Source organism: Galeopterus variegatus, unplaced genomic scaffold, assembly GCF_000696425.1.
Source record: "Galeopterus variegatus unplaced genomic scaffold, G_variegatus-3.0.2 Scaffold1188, whole genome shotgun sequence".
NCBI classification, from domain to species: domain Eukaryota; kingdom Metazoa; phylum Chordata; class Mammalia; order Dermoptera; family Cynocephalidae; genus Galeopterus; species Galeopterus variegatus.
In genome coordinates this window covers 66562-85278 of record NW_007727299.1, presented here as the reverse complement: position 1 = coordinate 85278, position 18717 = coordinate 66562, and the positions used below count along the sequence as shown (strand labels likewise).

The 18717-nt window shown below is 34.9% G+C and overlaps 1 protein-coding gene across 1 annotated transcript in view; it reads right to left on the bottom strand.

Moving 5' to 3' along the window:
• STRN (striatin, calmodulin binding protein) overlaps window positions 1-18717 on the bottom strand; it is a 114405-nt gene that overhangs the window by 49286 nt on the left and 46402 nt on the right. The window contains exons 4-7 of the mRNA XM_008575440.1: window positions 10419-10497; window positions 7905-8072; window positions 5760-5895; window positions 1179-1314 (exon numbers count right to left, since the gene is read on the bottom strand). Coding sequence (XP_008573662.1) covers window positions 1179-1314; window positions 5760-5895; window positions 7905-8072; window positions 10419-10497 — 519 coding nt within the window. The remainder of the gene's footprint in view (window positions 1-1178; window positions 1315-5759; window positions 5896-7904; window positions 8073-10418; window positions 10498-18717) is intronic.

Sequence of the window (18717 nt, the reverse complement as noted above, 5' to 3'; positions counted from 1 at the left end):
TCTAAATAGGTCTTAATGTAATCTGATTTTCATATCTGCCAATTAAAGGGCAGGAGAACAACAGTTAATGTGTCAGAATAACCAAATAGAAAGAAAGATCTAGGCACTTTCTTTTTTCCAGTATGTTTAGTTTTTTGGAAAACTAGCTTCCTAAAACCTTCATGAGGAAATTGTACAATTTTGTTTTACATAAAATATGTAGGACAGTAAAAATACAACTTCAAAAACAAAGATAAAACATCCTTAAAATTTTGCTTTAGGGTTAAAAAAACCTTGAAAATCGGAAGTTATATTAGATCATCAGAACTATACTGCGCAGTAGAACAAAAAATTACAGGAATGAAAAAATAACTTTATCAATTTTTTTAATGAATAAAACATTCAGAGTTTAAAGTTTAACATGTTTTAAGTTGTCCCCAAAGAAAAATGAGTACAGTTCCTGATTCTCTAACCTTATTTGTCTTTAAAACAAAGTATAAGGTAACTGTATTCTGGAACTCTTCAACCTCAAAAGAAAATTTTCTCTCTAAATCTCTCTTTCTCTGTCTCTCTCTCTCTTACTCACACACATACACACACACCTGTAGAACTGATCATTTTTTTTAAGAATCTATCACAATTCCACCTTACTGGCAGCAATAAGGCATTTCCAAACTATTAGAATGATCTATGCAGTTGAAGTCTCCCCAAAATACTTGTTTTAATTCTTGTTAGATGTTTAAAATATTAGATTCACTTAGAACATTTGAGAAAAAAATTCTATGCCTTGTACAAACTGTCAAAACCTACACTAGAAAATGAATGACTAACTACAATTTTCTGACTTATGCTTGTTTTTGCACAGTTGATGCCAGAGATAAGATATCTCCAAAATTCTCTATTACATTCTCATACTCAATTTTCTACAAAATCTAGATTTGCAAGTTCTACAGTGTAGGCAGAAAACAGAGAATATTCTGTATATTAATTCAAATTATTTTCATAGTGTATTACTTACATTTAAAAGAAGTGAAATAACCTTCCTTACACACACCCTGTATAAGAGATGACAGTACTAAAAAGTTCACAGGATGTTCAACATTTCAACATTATAGCTCTTCAAGATGTTGCCCTCCTGGTAAAACATTAATTTCTTTTATTCTCTTAACATCTGTGGTTGATCCAGTATACTTCCTTACCCCAGTCTGTTCCATCGCCTGCGCTTCTAGATTCACTGTCTCCTTCCTCTGATGTAACCAAGAAGTCAAACTCCTTTAGAGCTTCTTTTGTATCTCGATCTTCACTGCTATCAGGCAATGCTTTTTTCCTAACAATCTAATGAGAAAACATGCTAAATTAAAATATTAAATTATGGATGTAATTTAAATAAAGGAGATAGTATCCCCTTACCATCAAATGAGAAAACTCAATTCAGTTATTTTCTTCAGAAAGTATACCTTTGGGGCCGAGCCCGTGGCGCACTCGGGAGAGTGCGGCGCTGGGAGCGCGGTAGCGCTCCCGCTGCGGGTTCGGATCCTATATAGGGATGGCCAGTTTGATGCGCTCACTGGCTGAGCGCAGTGCGGCCGGTCACAAAAAAAAAAAAAAAAAAAAAAAATATACCTTTGTGTGTTAAATAACTGTACGACCTATCTAACTCAAAGACAGGTATCATTTTTAAAAGATACATATTATACATTTTAAAGAAGTAATTTAACTTTGTCCAATGGTATAATATCTTTGTTTTAAATAAACTAATGGAACCACATATTGAAATCACTGGAATAGAAGAAATATATTTTAATTACAGATAGATGAAAAAAAAAAAAGTTCCTGTTTCTGACATACTATATTATGAGAACCACAACGAAATCTTACATTCATGGATGCAATCTGTGCAGGTTACAGACATTCTAATCTAAACAAAAGAGAAGACACTTCATAAATCATTACAAGAGTTTTTCAGAATATAACCATGATAAATTTTAATACAATTCCATCACTCCCTCACAAAACCTAAAATCACAAAATCTACAAACTCAGAAATGCATGTCTTAAGACTTCCAAGGTACTCCGGTAAGTTCCCATTATTATTTCTACTGTCCTAACCTTGCATCAGTTTTCTCTAATAGCTCTCTACCATATTCAATTTTTTTCTAAAATACTGATATTTCAGAGTGAGATCTGACTTAGACTTAATACCAAATTTGCAGCTTCTTTCAATAAAATGACTCAACATCTCAACTTCCCCAGACTTCAGCTTCTTCACCTCATGCAAAACAGAAATACCATTATGTGATAAAACTTTACCCCTAGACTATTCTGAATGGTTTAAAGTTACAAAGGTTTAACAGAAAGATCAATGGGACAGACTAGAGAGCCCAGGAACAGACCCTAAAAGATAACACTTGACTTGTATGGCCCTATTCCCATGCTCATAAGTAATATCACCTATCAATCACAGTACTTTTCATCAAAGATGAGATACAGCCTCAGAAATCCTTCTCAACACAGCACTCCAGGAAGCTAGTACCAATAGAACAAAGCTGGCATAGCAGATGAAACCTATCTGCCTTAACTCTCCTGGTTTATATAAAAACTGAATAGGAGAAATCAAGGATTATTTAATGATGCCAGAATAATTGGCTTAACTATTTGGAATATTTCCCTACTATCAAGAAATACTTCAGTGCTTACAGCATTTCTCAATCTAATATCAAGCAAATCTATTAAACAAACACAAAAAAGCAAGATTAGTGGCAGACTGTGAACCTAAAACCTACGCTAAATATGCGTGCATTCTATTGTAAATACTCACAAACCATATACTAATAATCTGCTCTAATTTTCCCTGGGCAACCAGACTGAGGTAGAAAACTGTCTGAAAAGCTATACAAACAGGACTCCCTAATCCTCATCATTCCATATACAAATGTATTATTGCCTAATCCACCTTCTTTTACCCTAGAGGCTTGATCCCTCCCTCTTCCTGATCCTGATGGGATGCCAGAGAGGCCATCACCAACATCTTGTAGATAGAGTCCTTGTGCTCACTGCCTGACAAAAAGGGCAGGGTAAACCCAGAAGTCCAAACGTATTTTTGACATTCGTTATTACCATATATGGTATCAAGTCACAAAAGCAACTCTTGGGCAAAAATCTGTTTCTAGATCTCAAAAAATGAAGATAAATGGCAAGTTTATCACTGTAATTGCAGATCACTACCAAGTATCCCATTTTAAATAAATAAACCAAAAGTCCTGTGTTTTTAATGTTTAGGTATAGAAGAAAATGATCTGTGGTTTCCAATGGAGAGCAGGATTAGGAAACGGGAAGGGGTTTATAATAAGAAGCATGTATTACTTTTCTTCCTTACAAAGGTTTCACTCCACTCATAGCTTCAATGAATTTATGAATCAATTCAATAAAATGAGGCAAAAAAAAAAAAAAGTTACAGGTACCAAGTCAACTGAAAAAAAGAATAGACTGCCACTTTGAAAACCATTAGAAAAAGCATAACACAAAGGAGGATGGTGATTCTTTACACTGAGACTACAGCAATATTTAATGATGCTTAATCCCATTACTTTTTCCTCCTAAAGTTCTGAATGTGGAGACTATAAGTAATCTTGAGATGATTTAAAGTATACGAAAGGATGTGCATAAGTTATATGCAAATACCATACCATTTTACATCAGGGACTTGAGCAAGATTTTGGTATCCATGGGCGGTCCTGGAACCAATTCACCACAGATACTGAGGGACAACTTTAATCTAGAATGTAATCCAAGGAACAGTCAAACTCCACAGAGGACAAAGAGAAAGAATGGAGAGGATATGTGGCTTTGAAGACACTGCACTACAATAGCCTAAACATAACCAGCAGTTACTAAGAGCCTTGTTTCTTTATTTTCTTAGATATATCTATTAAACTATTTTGATTAAAGAAATAAAATAACATTTTAAAAATATGTTTGTTCTACTTAACATTTTAATAGGATAATTTTTGGCCATTCTCTCTCTATACATGGAATGCAATAAATTTTCTAAGTCAGGCTTATTCATTGTACACAGAGTTAGATTTTTAAGGTCTTTTTGGTATATAACTATTAGACTGCGGCTGTGAAAATTAATGTAATATAATGTAAAAATTAGCAAAACTGTTACAACAAAAACAATTATTTGTTTAGAAATTTTTTTCTGAAAAACGTAAAAGAATTTTTAAGTACGGTGTTTGAATGGGGTTTTAAGCCTGTTCACTTTAGATGTGCCTTCATTGTTTGGTCAAAGAATTGCTATGATCTGCACTAATTGGAAGACAGTATATTTATAAACTTGATTCTTTAAAAAGAAAACAGTCTATGGTTAAATACTTCTAGTAAGATCATACATAATAGTTTTAATGATCAGTTTACAGATTTGTAAAATATTTAAATTGATATAACCAGTAACAAACTTATAGGATCATAATTAGTATTTACTACTGAGCTATGAATAAAGTATTTTGATGGGAAAATAATATCTCAATACAATCATCCCATAGAAATCACAAGGAGTTAATTTCTAGATGGTCAGGTCAGAGAAAAAGTGTCACAAGTTTAGGGTTTTTCTTTTCCTACAGTAAATTAAGATATGTGCTGGTTAAATAAGAAAAATTTGGGGTGACTACCTGAAGTTCAAATAATATCTATGGCAAGGCTGTATTAGCAACTACTACTGAATAGCAGCCCAGGGAAATAATAATCTGGCAATAATAATTTGAGAGTCTTTGATAGAGCCCAGGTAGCAGAGGGTATAAAAAACAGAGAAGGTATACTCTATTAGGTTTATTTTCATATATAGTATCTCTTTTGTTCTTTACAAAATCCTCCAGGCATAAGACATTTATTATAATTCCCATTTTACAAACTAACAAACTAGGCCTAAAGCATTACGAAGCACAATTACTGGCAGAACTGGGACTTAAACCCAAGCCTGTCAACTCTAGGTCCAGTTTGTTTTTTATTGCTTTACTTTCCTCCTCCCATTCTTAAACAAATAGGAAAGTGGAAATACAAACATTTTCCTAGACAAAAGCAAAGCATGTTTTCATCTCTTACTTTAAAAAAGGAGGAGGAGGAAGAGGGGAAAAGAAGGAAGAAGAGACACAAGGGAGAAGAAGAGGGGAAAATTGAAGAGAAAGAAAAGGAGGGAGAAGGAAAAGGGAGAGAGATGGATGGATGTAAGAAAATGGAGAAGGGAAGAGAAGGAAGAAGCAGCAATTTAGCGACAACTATTATTCCAGGAAACTGCTACAGGAAAGTCATTAAACGTATAAAGGTCTAAACAAAACTGCAGAAGAACCCTAAACAATGTTGAAGAAATCTAATAGAAGAATTCCAGAAATCTGTAGCACTTCTCTACCAAAGCAACCCTGACTGAAAGAAAAACTGCATCAATTAGAGCTGGCGCTAGTTGCCATCAGGCACCACGATGTGTCTTACAGTGACCAATAACTCTGCATTATTATCATACACATTTGCTATATTCACCAATACTACAAAAATGTTCTCATGTTTAATGAATTAACAAAAAGTCAAAGAGTGAGGACTTTTAAAAGAAAGCTGATATACTAAAAACTCTCTTTAATTCTAAATCAAAACTAAAAACTCTTTTAGCTTAAATTTCCCCAAATTCATGGGGAAAAATGTTACATGGTTAGACTGAAAATATGGATTATTTTTAAAGTATGCATGATAGTCCCTAAAAGCGTTTATATTATCTGTGTTATCTAACTCACTGTTGAAGTATCAATGACGCTTTTCTCTCTTCCATCAATGTCATCGTCTTCATCTTCATCACTGAAATCTGCAGCTGCACTTTCAAGGAATTTGAAATTATCCAGAACGGAGGTGGAATCTGTTAACTCAGATTTTCTGGTTTAAAACATACACATCCTGCTCAGTTAATCTTTTTAACATCAGCCTAAGAATTAACCCATATGTTGCACTAACTTTGTTTATATTGTAACTATGATCCCCAAATCATATTATGATCTACATTGATTCTTATCTATTACATTCCCAATTGATTCTTATGTATTACATTCCCACGGATTAACTGAAAAAGCAATATAGGACGTGGCTACTCTTTTGAAAGTATTTTGCAATCATACTACTTAGATTAGTGGTAATCTTATGTAAAAAACTCCCCCTCCTCCTGATTCAATATTATTTTGATCCTTCTGTCAATCTTACTACACTTTTTAAAAAATATTTTTCTTATTATCCCTGCCTCCATTTTTCTCTATTCTTCTCCTCTCTGCCACTCTTCCTTTGACCTCTTATATAAATTTCCAATTCTAAGAAAATAAGTAGGAAATATGTCATTTTTCTCTGATGCAATCTTGTATTTCTCCTGAACAACTAAAGAGGTGAAAAGAGCAAATGTCCACATAAAGTTACTAAGAACAATATATTAGTCAAATTAACATTACTACAAGACTTGATCCTGTTGATGGATAAATCATTAATTTTTTAGAAATGACTAAATTTTCGAATATATAAGACTTGATTTTAGTTCCCTTAAAATAAATTTAATAAATTGTTTCCTAATGGCCAGAACAGAATGATTTCTCTCCAGTTCATTAGGAAATGTTTTAGATAAGAAGGCATCTTCCTGAAAAACTGCTGCCACAACTATTGACAAAATTTTCAAAACAGGTACATCTTAAATCCACTTAAGATTTAAATCTGCTGAGAGCTGTGTTTTTGGTTCCCACCCCCCTCAATTCTCTATCCCTAAAGAAATCTGACAAATTCAGAATAATATCCTTGTCAGTTTCAAAAGACAGGTCAAAGCCAAAACACACAACAGAGTGGTCTTTTCTGAAGGTCTTTACTGAAGGTTTTTAAAGTGTGCATTATAGTGCCTAAAAATATTCATATTATCTAAGTTAACTTAACAATTTAAGACAATCCATAAGATAAAAAATTCAACCAGGACTAATGCCCACACAGTCTATGTTTACACAGAGAAACAATCTAAACCTTACATTGCTAAATAATGTATTGTTAGTTATTACTGAATACATTTAAGAAGCCTCCAATGACATTTGTTTTAAAAGTCCTACTTTGAACCTTTACTTAATCCCATAATTTTGGTTTATATTCCAAATAACAGGAACTATGTTCTCACTAGTAAATTTACAGAGTTCAACTAAAACCATTCTTTCAGGCTAAGCATGTATTATAATAAAAAAATATTGTACCTAGACATTCAAAGAATCTTTGGCTTTTTTACTCAATTAAGAATCACGGCAAATTTTTTCCAATAAAGAAGAATCTCCTTATTGAACTGTTTATGTTCACTTTAAGTAGAATTATATGTAATTGGAGGGTACATGATCCAAAAAGAAAAACAAAATATTTCAAACAGCTACTGAATTTTTCACACTTATTCTATTAAAATATAATTAAAATGGATATTTTATATCAAAGGAAAGATGAGTTACAGCATTATTAAACAAAAATGGTTAAGAAAAGGTTTACTTCTAAAGAATTTGAGGTATTTTTATGATTTCTGGGTCACCAATAATGAAATTTCATTCTTAGAGATTTGTACTAAATTTCCAAATAAGATCTTTTATGAATTTCTAATAGTAAGTGACTGAGCATCAAGATATTAAAATCTATATTAAATATATAAATTTCAAGCAAATAAAAATGTCCTAAATAAAAAATTATATCCTTGAATTAAAATCATAAATAACTCCAATCCCTGTTTGCCTTCTAACCAAATGAAATTCAAAAATTTTATTAAACTTAATTATAATTAAATTATTTCTACATCACTATCTAAAAGTACAAGTAACATCCATAAAACCAAAAAATACTTAATAAGAACTAAAATTAAAGCTAAAACACTTTCCAGACAAAATACTTACCCAATCATTGCTGTCTCTTTAACTTCAGCCTCTGTGCCATTTATAACTGAGTCCTGATTTTTGTCATCTTCCCTGTCAGTGACATCACTTGAAAAACCCAACAAAGCTCTCACTCGTTTAGATTTCACGTCTAGAATGGTATCCGTGTAACCCACCTCCTGTAGATACCTGTGTGAAGAGGATCCTTACAATTCAGTCATACTGGAATCAGTTTTCTACAAGTATAATTTAATGTGCAAATAAAAATATTTCTTTAAATTCATTGCCTGCATAAGACTGAACAGTGCAGTACTATGCAAGAAACATTTGTTAAATAACCTTCCAGCTGCAGATGGAGCTGTCTCTTGCAGTACCAGGCTCTACAGTCACTGAGGAAAATCAAAGAACTATACACCATTCATTACATTTATCATAAGAAGAAGCTGTTCCTTAATATATCTAACAGCACATTCTTTCCTGTAGGGAGAATTAGAGCAAGCTCACTCTCAGACTCTACCAAATTACTGTTTTATAATAGTGATTCCAGGAGTTTTTTACATTTCTAATGTAAATTGTCATGGATCAATTGAGATCAACTGCTAGAAAGAATGTTTCTAGCATATATAATTTCCTCCATGACATACAAGACAGTATTTGCCTGAGAGTCAATTATACAAAAGAGAAGCCTCTATTCAAAATACTAAAAGACAAAGATTATCCTGAGACAATTCTAAAATAAAAATAGACCGCAATTAAATTGTGGGATGTGGGGGGTGTGTGTCGCAGAGATGCAGCAGCATAGAAAACAGGACACAGGCTTTGTATTAAGAATTAGATCTGGGTCCTAGGCCCATTTCTGCCACTTACTTGCTCATAACTTTAATTCTCCTGAACCTCAGTTTTCTTTTCACCAAAACAGACACACTAGGGCTGGCCAGTCAGCTCAATTGGTCAGAGCAAAGTGTTATAACAGCAAGGTCAAGGGTTCAGATCCCCATACTGACCAGCCACCAAAAACAAAACAAAACACAAACAAACAAAACCAGACACATCTAATACTGCACCTTGCATACAAAAAGCACTCAGTACCTATTAACCCCAAAGGTGACCAAAAAAGACCAAAAGTGGCAGTGGCAGGATCATGAAAAAGGCAAATGCCATTCATAAACATGATAAACAAATGTTAGGCATTAACTTATAAGTAGGCATCGAGTCTACTAGATGAAGGAAGAAAACAAAGGTTGACAAGATAAAGTTTAAGTTCAGTTTATTTCAAGATTTTAAAAATTTTTTAGTTGAAAGATATAGCTCACAAAGATGTGATCAAATGGAATAAATGTATCTTGTCAAATCAAGATGCTCATTTTCAATCCCATCCAATATTTATAGAACAGTCTTGATTAAAATTTGAATAATAAAATTCCAACTTTATTGAATTTAATTAGTTCTTCTTGTAAACTACTACAAGGGTGCTACGTTTTTCTATTTTTAACAAATAATATTTGATACACAACTCATTCTGGCAACAAAATGACATTACAAATATCTGTTTCAAAACTGCTCTTGCCATAGATAAGTTGGTTTCACTAAATAGTTATTTCTTCATACACTAATAAAATGTTACCTTTACTTTGAGGGGCAGATTATGGGTCTTTTGAAGTTTTTGAAATACCTCTTGTATGGCTCATTATGAAACCACATCTCATTTAAAAAAAAAAAAAAATCAGCATTTTTAAGAACACATCTATTTAAAAAAAGAAAATGTGTAAGTCCTATTTAAGACCAAACTAAGGGTACTAGTGAATATCCACTTATGAAATATAAGTAAAGTCTCGTTTTCTTCTAGCTTTGTCTAAATAAAAAATAGATATGAGAAGACATTTTAACATTCTCTTCCCATAGTCAAAAGGAATGGCTGGCATGCACCCACTTTGGAAACCTTAGGTTTACACTACTCACAAGCAACCCCAAAGGTCCAAAAGAGGTAGCAAATTTCATAGTATGAGGCACAAATATGAATGCCAGTGTCAAAGGTGGTATGCAAGGACCAGGCACTGAGCTGGTGAATGAGTCTATACCACCACCTGACATGAGAACCTCAGCCCAGCTTTGTTTCCTCTTTATAGTCTCAAATACTCATTTTATAAGAGGAAGTATACATTAGGCAATGTTTGCAAATTTGAGGAATTCAAAAAGTTCTTCAATCTATTTAAAATAAAAAGTTTAAAAGCATAACACAAAATTACATGTAAACACTAACTGGACTTACATTAAAACATATGTATATTCATGCATAAAATGTGCAATGAAAAGAAAACTTTAAGGGTATAAAATTCCTTTAACTACGTAAATCCACCAGAGGGAAAAAGTATTTAATATGAAAAAAGGAATAGTAATTCAATTAAGCTTTTTCAGAGCAATAGGGTAATTATACAAAAGATAAAATTATCTTGTTGAATTGAAAGTAGAAAATAAAAATAATCTCATAATGTTTCTCATCTTCAACCATTTATTAGTTGACCTTGGGATACTTACTGTCTGAGTAGTTGTCGACCTTGTTTCCACATTAATTGGCTGTTTTGTTGTGGCTGCACCTCTGTTTCATTACCTTCATCTGAAAAATATTAAAGCATACCAAAGCTGACTTGCTTTACATATTAGAGGGTATCCCAATTCATAAAAAATGCCCAATAAACATTTACAAAATTAATAATATTTGAAACTACAGCCGTAAGGTATGTTTTAGGAGAAAGTAAATTTTGTTTTTAACTCTAATTTCCATAACAAAACTCTAATATAAATTAATCATTGCTCCCGGATTCCCTTTAGAGTAGCGGAACTAAAATAAAGACATTTTCCCTATCGTTGGCTAGCCTGAGAATTTTCCTCCAGGACAAAAACCTATCCAGTCAAGTCACACAATATGAGCCAAATAAAAGCACTATAAAGTAACACATCAGAACTCAAAGAAAAGACCCAGAAATGATGGCAGAAAAACCAGTTTGGTAAAGAGCAGATATATAAGAAATAATCTCAATACAAATGTTTCCTTCATGAGCTATTAAATAAAAACTTCATATATTCTTTTAATGAGATTCTTTGAACGAAAACCTCCTAAGCCTTTTAAAGCTTAAATTCATCATTAGGTAAAAGCTGAATCCTTTCAAGAAGGTAGTAAAATAAAAAGAGCTTTCTTGTAACAATACGAAAAAGTTCATACTTCTTATCAGCCCTTGATCAAACTATAATAAACTGCAGATCTTTAAAGGATCTTATTCAAGTGGAGATATAAGAGGGACTGGGAAAATTTGTTTTGTGATAGATATTAGAAATTAATCATTTACTATGTGTTTACTGTGTTCCAGACAACCTCAAATGATAGGTGTTTAGCTCCTTTTTAAAGATAAGATAGCTGAGTTTTAAGATAATTTTCAGGTTTCTTAGTTAGAAACATAGCTCTAAGTGTTGGAATCCTGTCTGCTTCTTCCAGAGCCCCAGCATTTTCCTCCACATGCTGTCGCTACAATGATAGAAAACTGGAAAAATATGTGAAAAAAATAAGAATTAGATCTTGCATGTTTGTTTTTCTCCTAAAATAACTCTAAAATAACTGGGCCAAATTAGGTGATATAGCAAAGAAATAGCAGCAGAGTAGACTGGAGTTAGGGGTGGGAAGAAGAAAATGAGGGGAATTAAATTAACTCCAAAAGGAATATTATTTGGCGATAATTTCAAAGGGGGTATACTTAAAAAAAAAAAAAAGAAGGCAAAAACAATGTCCCAGTACTAAGGAAAAGCAATACATCTTTTTTCTACTGACCCACAAATACAGGAACTGGGTATATAACATTCTGTGTTCCAAGAAATCCCCTTCTTAAGTCAAGTGAGTAACCTGTACTTGCCAAGTAAGAACATTTACACTGGCATTCAAGACTTTAAAAATCTCGGATGTGAAAAGAAGTTTTGAGGTCACTTAAACTCCAATCAGAATAGGTCTAAATCCTTCCTATGCCATCCTCAGATATATTCGACTGCCTCTGCCTACCTCGGCAGCTAGTGATGTTACATCACTTCATATGGAACATTATGTTCATCAATTCAATGGAACACTACTCGACAAGAACAAGGAATCGTCTACGGATACACCAATATGGATGAACCTCAAATGCATTATGCTAAGTGAGATAGGTCAGAACCAAAAGGCTATATTCTGTAAGATTCTGGAATTCATATGATTTTCTGGAAAAAACAAAACTATGGATATGGAAAAGAGATTAGTGGCTTCCAAGAGATTAGAGTAGGAGGGGAGAGGTTGACTACATAGGGTAGTAGTTACAAGATTATAGTGTTTGTGAAAACACAAAACTGTACATTTTATTAAATGTAAATTATACCTTAATAAAAAATAAATTAAGACAAATCAAATAAGGATGCACCTCCACCTTCTTCAGAAAAAAGTGTAGTCAGATGAACTCTGACTCCCTGAGAAACATTTGAAGTAAAAAAAAAAAAATTCAAATTAGTAAGTAGTGATTAACTATCAGATTCATCCTTGCTTTATCAAGTTCAAAAAATGACATTATACAAAAGTGAGGATTTTAAAGCGGATAATAGCTAAATTTCCTGGTAACATTAGAAGTATTTCATTGCCACTTCCTGTCAAATTGAAGTCATAGGGACTCTTTTAACCTCCTGCTTAAAACAATCACAAAACAAGTAGATAAAACAATGGTTTCAAAACACTAGACATCAGACAACAAAGGACAGTGATCCCTACCAGAAGAGAAGCAAACAGGTGAGCCTTATGATTGTCCCAGTTTCCAGATATAGCATAAGACAGGCAATAAAAACAATACATGAAAAAATAATAGCTGACAAGTTCCAAATTTCATGAAAACTATAAACCCAAAGACCCAAGAAACTCAACAAATCCCAAGCATAAGAAAAACTGCAGGAGAGGTAACTACACCAAGGCACATCATAATAAAATTGTTTAGAACCAATGACAAAGAGAAAAATCTTAAAAGTAGCCAGAGGAAAAAGGTCACACATATTATACAGAGGAACAAAGGGAAGGATGACAGCAGGTATCTCATCAGAAACAATGCCACTGAGCAAAATAAAGACTTTTTCAGATGTACAAAAACTGAATGAAAGAATTCATTAGCAGCAGTCCATATTATCCAATACGGTAGAAGAAGTCTTTAAAGCAGAAGGAAAATAATACCAGATGGAAATACACACCTTCACAAAGGAATGATAAGCACAGGAAATATTTTTTCATATTATTATTTTTTAAATCTCTTTAAAAGAGAATTGACTGTTGAAACAAAAAAAAATATGCATGGATTTTTTTTTTTTTTCTTTTCTTTCCAGCAGCTGTCCAGTCCAGGGATCTGAACCCACGACTTCAGTATTGTAAGTCTGTGCTCTAACCAACTAAGCTAGCTGGCCAGACTCAAATCAAAAATAATTAACAATATAGTGTGTGGTTTATAACACATACAGAAGTACAATAAAAGTAAAATATGAGGGTACTTCATAAAGTTCATGGAAAGATTTGCGTTATCTTTTAATTTTATTTTTTCATAAACTTTTTGAAGTACCCTTGCAGGATAACAATAGCACAAAGACTTGAAGAGGAGAAATAGAGGCAGTGTTAAAAGGTTCTCACACTATCCGTAAAGTGGTATACTGTCACTTCAAGATAGACTGTAATAAGTTAAAGATGTATTCTATAAATCTTAAAGCAACCACTGAAATAACAGTTATTGCTAATAAGTTAGCAAGAGATAAAATAGAATCATTAAAAATACTTAATTAATCCAAAAGAAGGCTTATAAAGGAAAAAAGGAACAAAGAACAGATTGAACAAATAGAAAACAAATAGCAAAGGTGGTAGAGTTAAACCTAACCATATCGATAATCACATTAAATGTAAATTATATAAACATCTCAATTAAAAGGCAGAATTTGTCATTCTGCACAAAAACATCCAATTTTCAATAACTATCTCATTTGTAATATTAAATAGGAGAAACCAAAATATCGAAGGTAAATAGATTTTAACACAGCCTAAGATAATATTCTCCTTAGGCAGAAATATGAAGGTCTGAAAGTGGAAAAAAACAGAAAAAAGAAAAATCAGAGGGGAAAAATAAATTTTTGTGGAAAACGTTTTAGAAAATGTCTGGATTATCAGTTTTATGAAAATACAGTAAATGAACAGAACAAAGAATGACAAAATCTCTGCTTCTTTAAGGTTTATACTATTTGGGTACAAAACCTTCTACAGTCTCCTACTCACTGTTCTTAACACTGTCATCTTTAAATCCCTAGATAACCCTCCAAACCTGGCTCACATGATTCCTCTGCAACCACACTTCTACTTCATCCTCAGTGAAGTCAGTATTCATGTGAGTGTTAAATTTTTGCTCCACAACCACCACCCTATCTGTCATACCTTAGACCTTGTCATTATGAAGAACTGTCACAGATGGAAACTCACTCTCTGAGCATATATATCAGGCTCAATTACTCCCAATTCACTAGTTCTCTGATTTAGCTGGGACTTCCAGACCAGGGGCCAGCAAACTACTGCCTACAGGTCAAATCCAGCCTGTCACCCGTTTTTATAAATAACATTTTATTGGAACCCAGACATGATCATTAATTTATGTACTGTCTATGGATGGTTTCATGTTATGACTGGGGTTCCATGTTGCATGGCAGAGTTGAATAGCTGTGACAGAGAAGACGTAGCCTGAAAAGCTCAAAATATTTACTATCTGGTCCTTTACAGGAGAAGTTTGCTGACCTGCTCAAGACCAGCTTACCCCCTTTACTTTTAACTTACCCATTAGTCTCCTTTTGTTTTCTCCACTTCTTCTCTCTCCAGTTTTAGTTCATGATCTATCACTTCCATCATTCTTTTGCCAATGTCCTCAGTTTTCCTGTCCCTTTGTCTCTCCATGAACTCAGTGAATTAAACAATTAAATATTTGCATTCTTTGTCTTTACCCAGGCTACCAAATGTGCAAACTAGTGCCTTTACGTAAACTCATGATCACACACCTCAACTGTGCCCTTAGCTTTTCTCAATCTTACTATTCCCTAGTCAGTTTGTACTACTGTTCACCATCACTATTTTAAAATTTCTTTACTCTTCTTAAACAACTGATCTGCAGACAATCCTGTTGCATACATAAAGCTATCATATGGACATTCCCTTAAATACTTACCAGCAAACTGAAACCCAAACCTATAAACTTGTTACCTAACTTCTTACTTTGTCTCTTGGTAACAATAAAAGACATGCTCCTCCTTGTCATTCTCCAGCAACGCTCAGAATCCAATCCCTATGACCTCTTCAGATACCTTCCGATTTTGAGTATCTCTACTCTCTCCTTTTTAATGGCTCCTCTTCTAGGAAACATCACACACACACACACACACACAAACACACCCCTTCCTTGACCACATGTGTCCTTACAGCTATTGCCCTCTAATACTGCTCTGTCATCTTCACAATCTAGGCTTCCTGAAAGCTGACAACACTCAGTCTTCATTTTGTACTTATGTCTGTTTCTGCCCTTGCCTCTCTCCTAAAACTGCTTGCAATAAAGTTCTCAGTGACTTGTGAGTCATCTTTGACTCATCCTTTCTTTCACCCCCTACATCCAATCAAGAACTAGTTCTTGCGCATTTTACTTCCAAAATATTTCCTGAACACACCCACTTCTCTTCAACTCTACTGTTAGTACCCTTGTCAAAGCAAACTTCCTCATTTACCCAGGTGGCTATTAAGACCTCTAACCAGTCTCCCCATCTCCAATTCTGCTCCTCTCTAATCCATCTTCCGCACTAAAGTCAGTGTGATATAAAAATAAATTTGATGACAACAGTCTTAATTAAGATAAAATGCCTTCTCATCACAGTTAGGATTAAATGCAAACTCCCTTAATGTATTTTACAAGGCCTTTGTAACATATTTTACCCCCCTGGCTAACTCTTTAGCTGCACCTAGAAATACTCCTTCTCTCTCTTCCACTACTATTTCTCAAATGTGCCATACACTTATTTCAGAATCTTTGCTGCTAATACTCTGCCTTTCCCCCACCTCTCGTTCAACAAATGTTTAATCAGTCTATTTGTCCTTACTAAGTCCTACTTGTCCTTCAGATGTCAAAGTTAAACATCATTTCCTCTAAGAAGCCTTCCTTGACACTCAGAATAGATTTGGTTCCCTGCTATTGTGTTCAATATCACCTACTACTTCCCTACTATACATGTCATATTTTATTATAATCATTTTGTTAACTATCTATCTTCCCTGTAAAAATCCAACAGGGCACTGCTATCTTACTCACCGGATTTGGTGCTGGGTCTGACAAGCATTATATATTTAGTATTTGTAAGATAATGAATGGTTGGAGAGATGGATAGATGGACTGATACCAGGTACTAACTACATATCATATACTAAGAAAAATGTCTGAGTTAGGAATTATTCCCAGAATCTTTCTCAGCTTATAGATGAGAAATGGAGCAACCCCAGAGAAATTAGGTAATATCACAGGGATTTAAAGTGTCAAGGCAGAGTCAAAGTTAACCTATCTGATTTCAAAGCCCAAGTTCTTTCTACTGTGCCACACTGTGTACTCAAACATTTTTTTATATATTGCAACTAGACCTTTACACTCCTTGTGATATTGTGAAATATATATTTGGTTTTCATCCTAGTGCCCTGGCATACAACTCCTAAAATCCTTAAAATCTCCAAAGTGATGTCTTTTTGTATGCTAATAAGTTGACTAATGGTTGGCAGCCCCCAGGTAGCTGGGATGGAGGCTGGTCACCAGAAAGACTAAGGCAGTGTTAGAGGATTGGGACTTTCAGCTTTACCCTCAGCCTCTGGGGAGGGGAGAGGAGTTGAAGGTTAAGTTGATCACCAATGGCCAATGATTTAGTCAATCATGCCTACATAATGAAGCCTCCATAAAAACCCAAAAGGACTGAATTTAGAAAGTTTCCAGATAGCAGAACAAGTTGAGGTTCCTGGAGGGTGGTGCCACTGGAGAGGGCATGGAAGCTATGCGCCCTTTTCTCACCCTATGCACTCTTCATCTATATCCTTTGCAATATCCTTTATAATTGGTAAACATAAATAAGTGTTTCCCTGAGTTCTGTGAGCTGCTCTAGCATATTAATTAAACCCAAGGAGGGGGTCAAGGGAATCACAACTTATAGCCAACTGGTCAGAAGGACAGGCAAAATAACCTGAGGCTTGTGACTGGCATTGGAAATAGAGCTCAGTCTCATGGGACTAAGTCCTCAACTGTGTGATCTGAGGCTATCTCCAGGCAGACAGTGTCAGAATTGAACTGAATTAGAGGACATCCAGCTAGTATTCACTGCAGAACTGACTGACTGCTTAGTGTGACGGGAAACCGCACCCCCCCACCAGACACAGAAGTCTTCTCTGTTGATTGTGGTATGAGAGCAGAAAAAAATTTTTTTCCTCTACATCCACAAAACTGTCATCTACTCACTCCTAAACTGATATCTAAAAATTATGATAAGTTTTTAATGTAATAGTGATTAAAATCACTCCTTTGAATAAGACAATATATTTTTAGGACAGTCTTTAATAGTCTAGATTTTCTTAAAAATTATTTTTCTGGGGCCGAGCCCGTGGCACACTCGGGAGAGTGCGGCACTGGGAGCGCAGCAGCGCTCCCGCCGTGGGTTCGGATCCTATATAGGGATGACCAGTGCGCTCACAGCACTCACTGGCTGAGCGCAGTGTGGCTGGTCTCAAAAAGGACAAAAAAAAAATTATTTTTCTGAAATTTAAGCATATCTCATGTTACAAGAACAGACATCCAAGTAAAAGAGCAATTAAAGGGCCGGCCCGGTGGCGCACTGCTACAGTGCGCCGCTTGGGAAGCGCGGCGGCGCTCCCGCCGAGGGTTCGGATCCCACATACAGACCGGCCGCTTACTGGCTGAGCGAGGTGCGAGAGCAACACCGAGGGTTGTGATCCCGTTGCCGATCCCGGTCCGGTACGGGCGCAACACTGAGGGTTGCGATCCGATGCCAGTCACGAAAAAAGACAAAAAGGAAAAAAAAAAAAAAAGAGCAATTAAAAAATAAAGGGAAGGTGCCGGCTCCGTAGCTCACTCAGGAGAGTGCGGTGCTGGTAGCGCCGAGGCCGCGGGTTCAGATCCTATATAGGGATGACCAGTGCGCTTACTGGCTGAGTGTGGTGCATACGACACCAAGCCAAGGGTTGCGAAACCCTTACCGGTCAAAATAAATAAATAAAGGGAAAAAAATACACCAGTGATCAATTGTATTGCTCTAAATCTCAAGAATTTAATATTCAGCTGAAGAAACACATTAATACCTCACTACACTGAATTAACTACCAAACTGGCAGCACATTTAGAACTCGTTTTGGAAAGTTCTTTCATATACTCTCAAATATAAAGCAATATTGTAAAACAGAATGAATACAAATTTTGCAGTCAGATAGACCTGGATTCAGCTCTATATCCCATCATTTAATACATGTGTGAACCTGGGCAAGTTTCTCTACTCCTCTGAGTTTAAATTCCACGTATGCAAAATGAAAATAATATTATCTTTATTGAATAACTATTTTTTTTTTCCTTTTTGTCTTTTTTCGTGTCCGGCAACGGACTGCAACCCTCAGTGTCGCGCCCGTACCGGACCGGGACGGCAACGGGATCGCAACCCTCGGTGCTGTGCCCGCCCCTCGCTCAGCCAGTGAGCGGGAACCGGTCTGTATGTGGGATCCGAACCCTCGGCG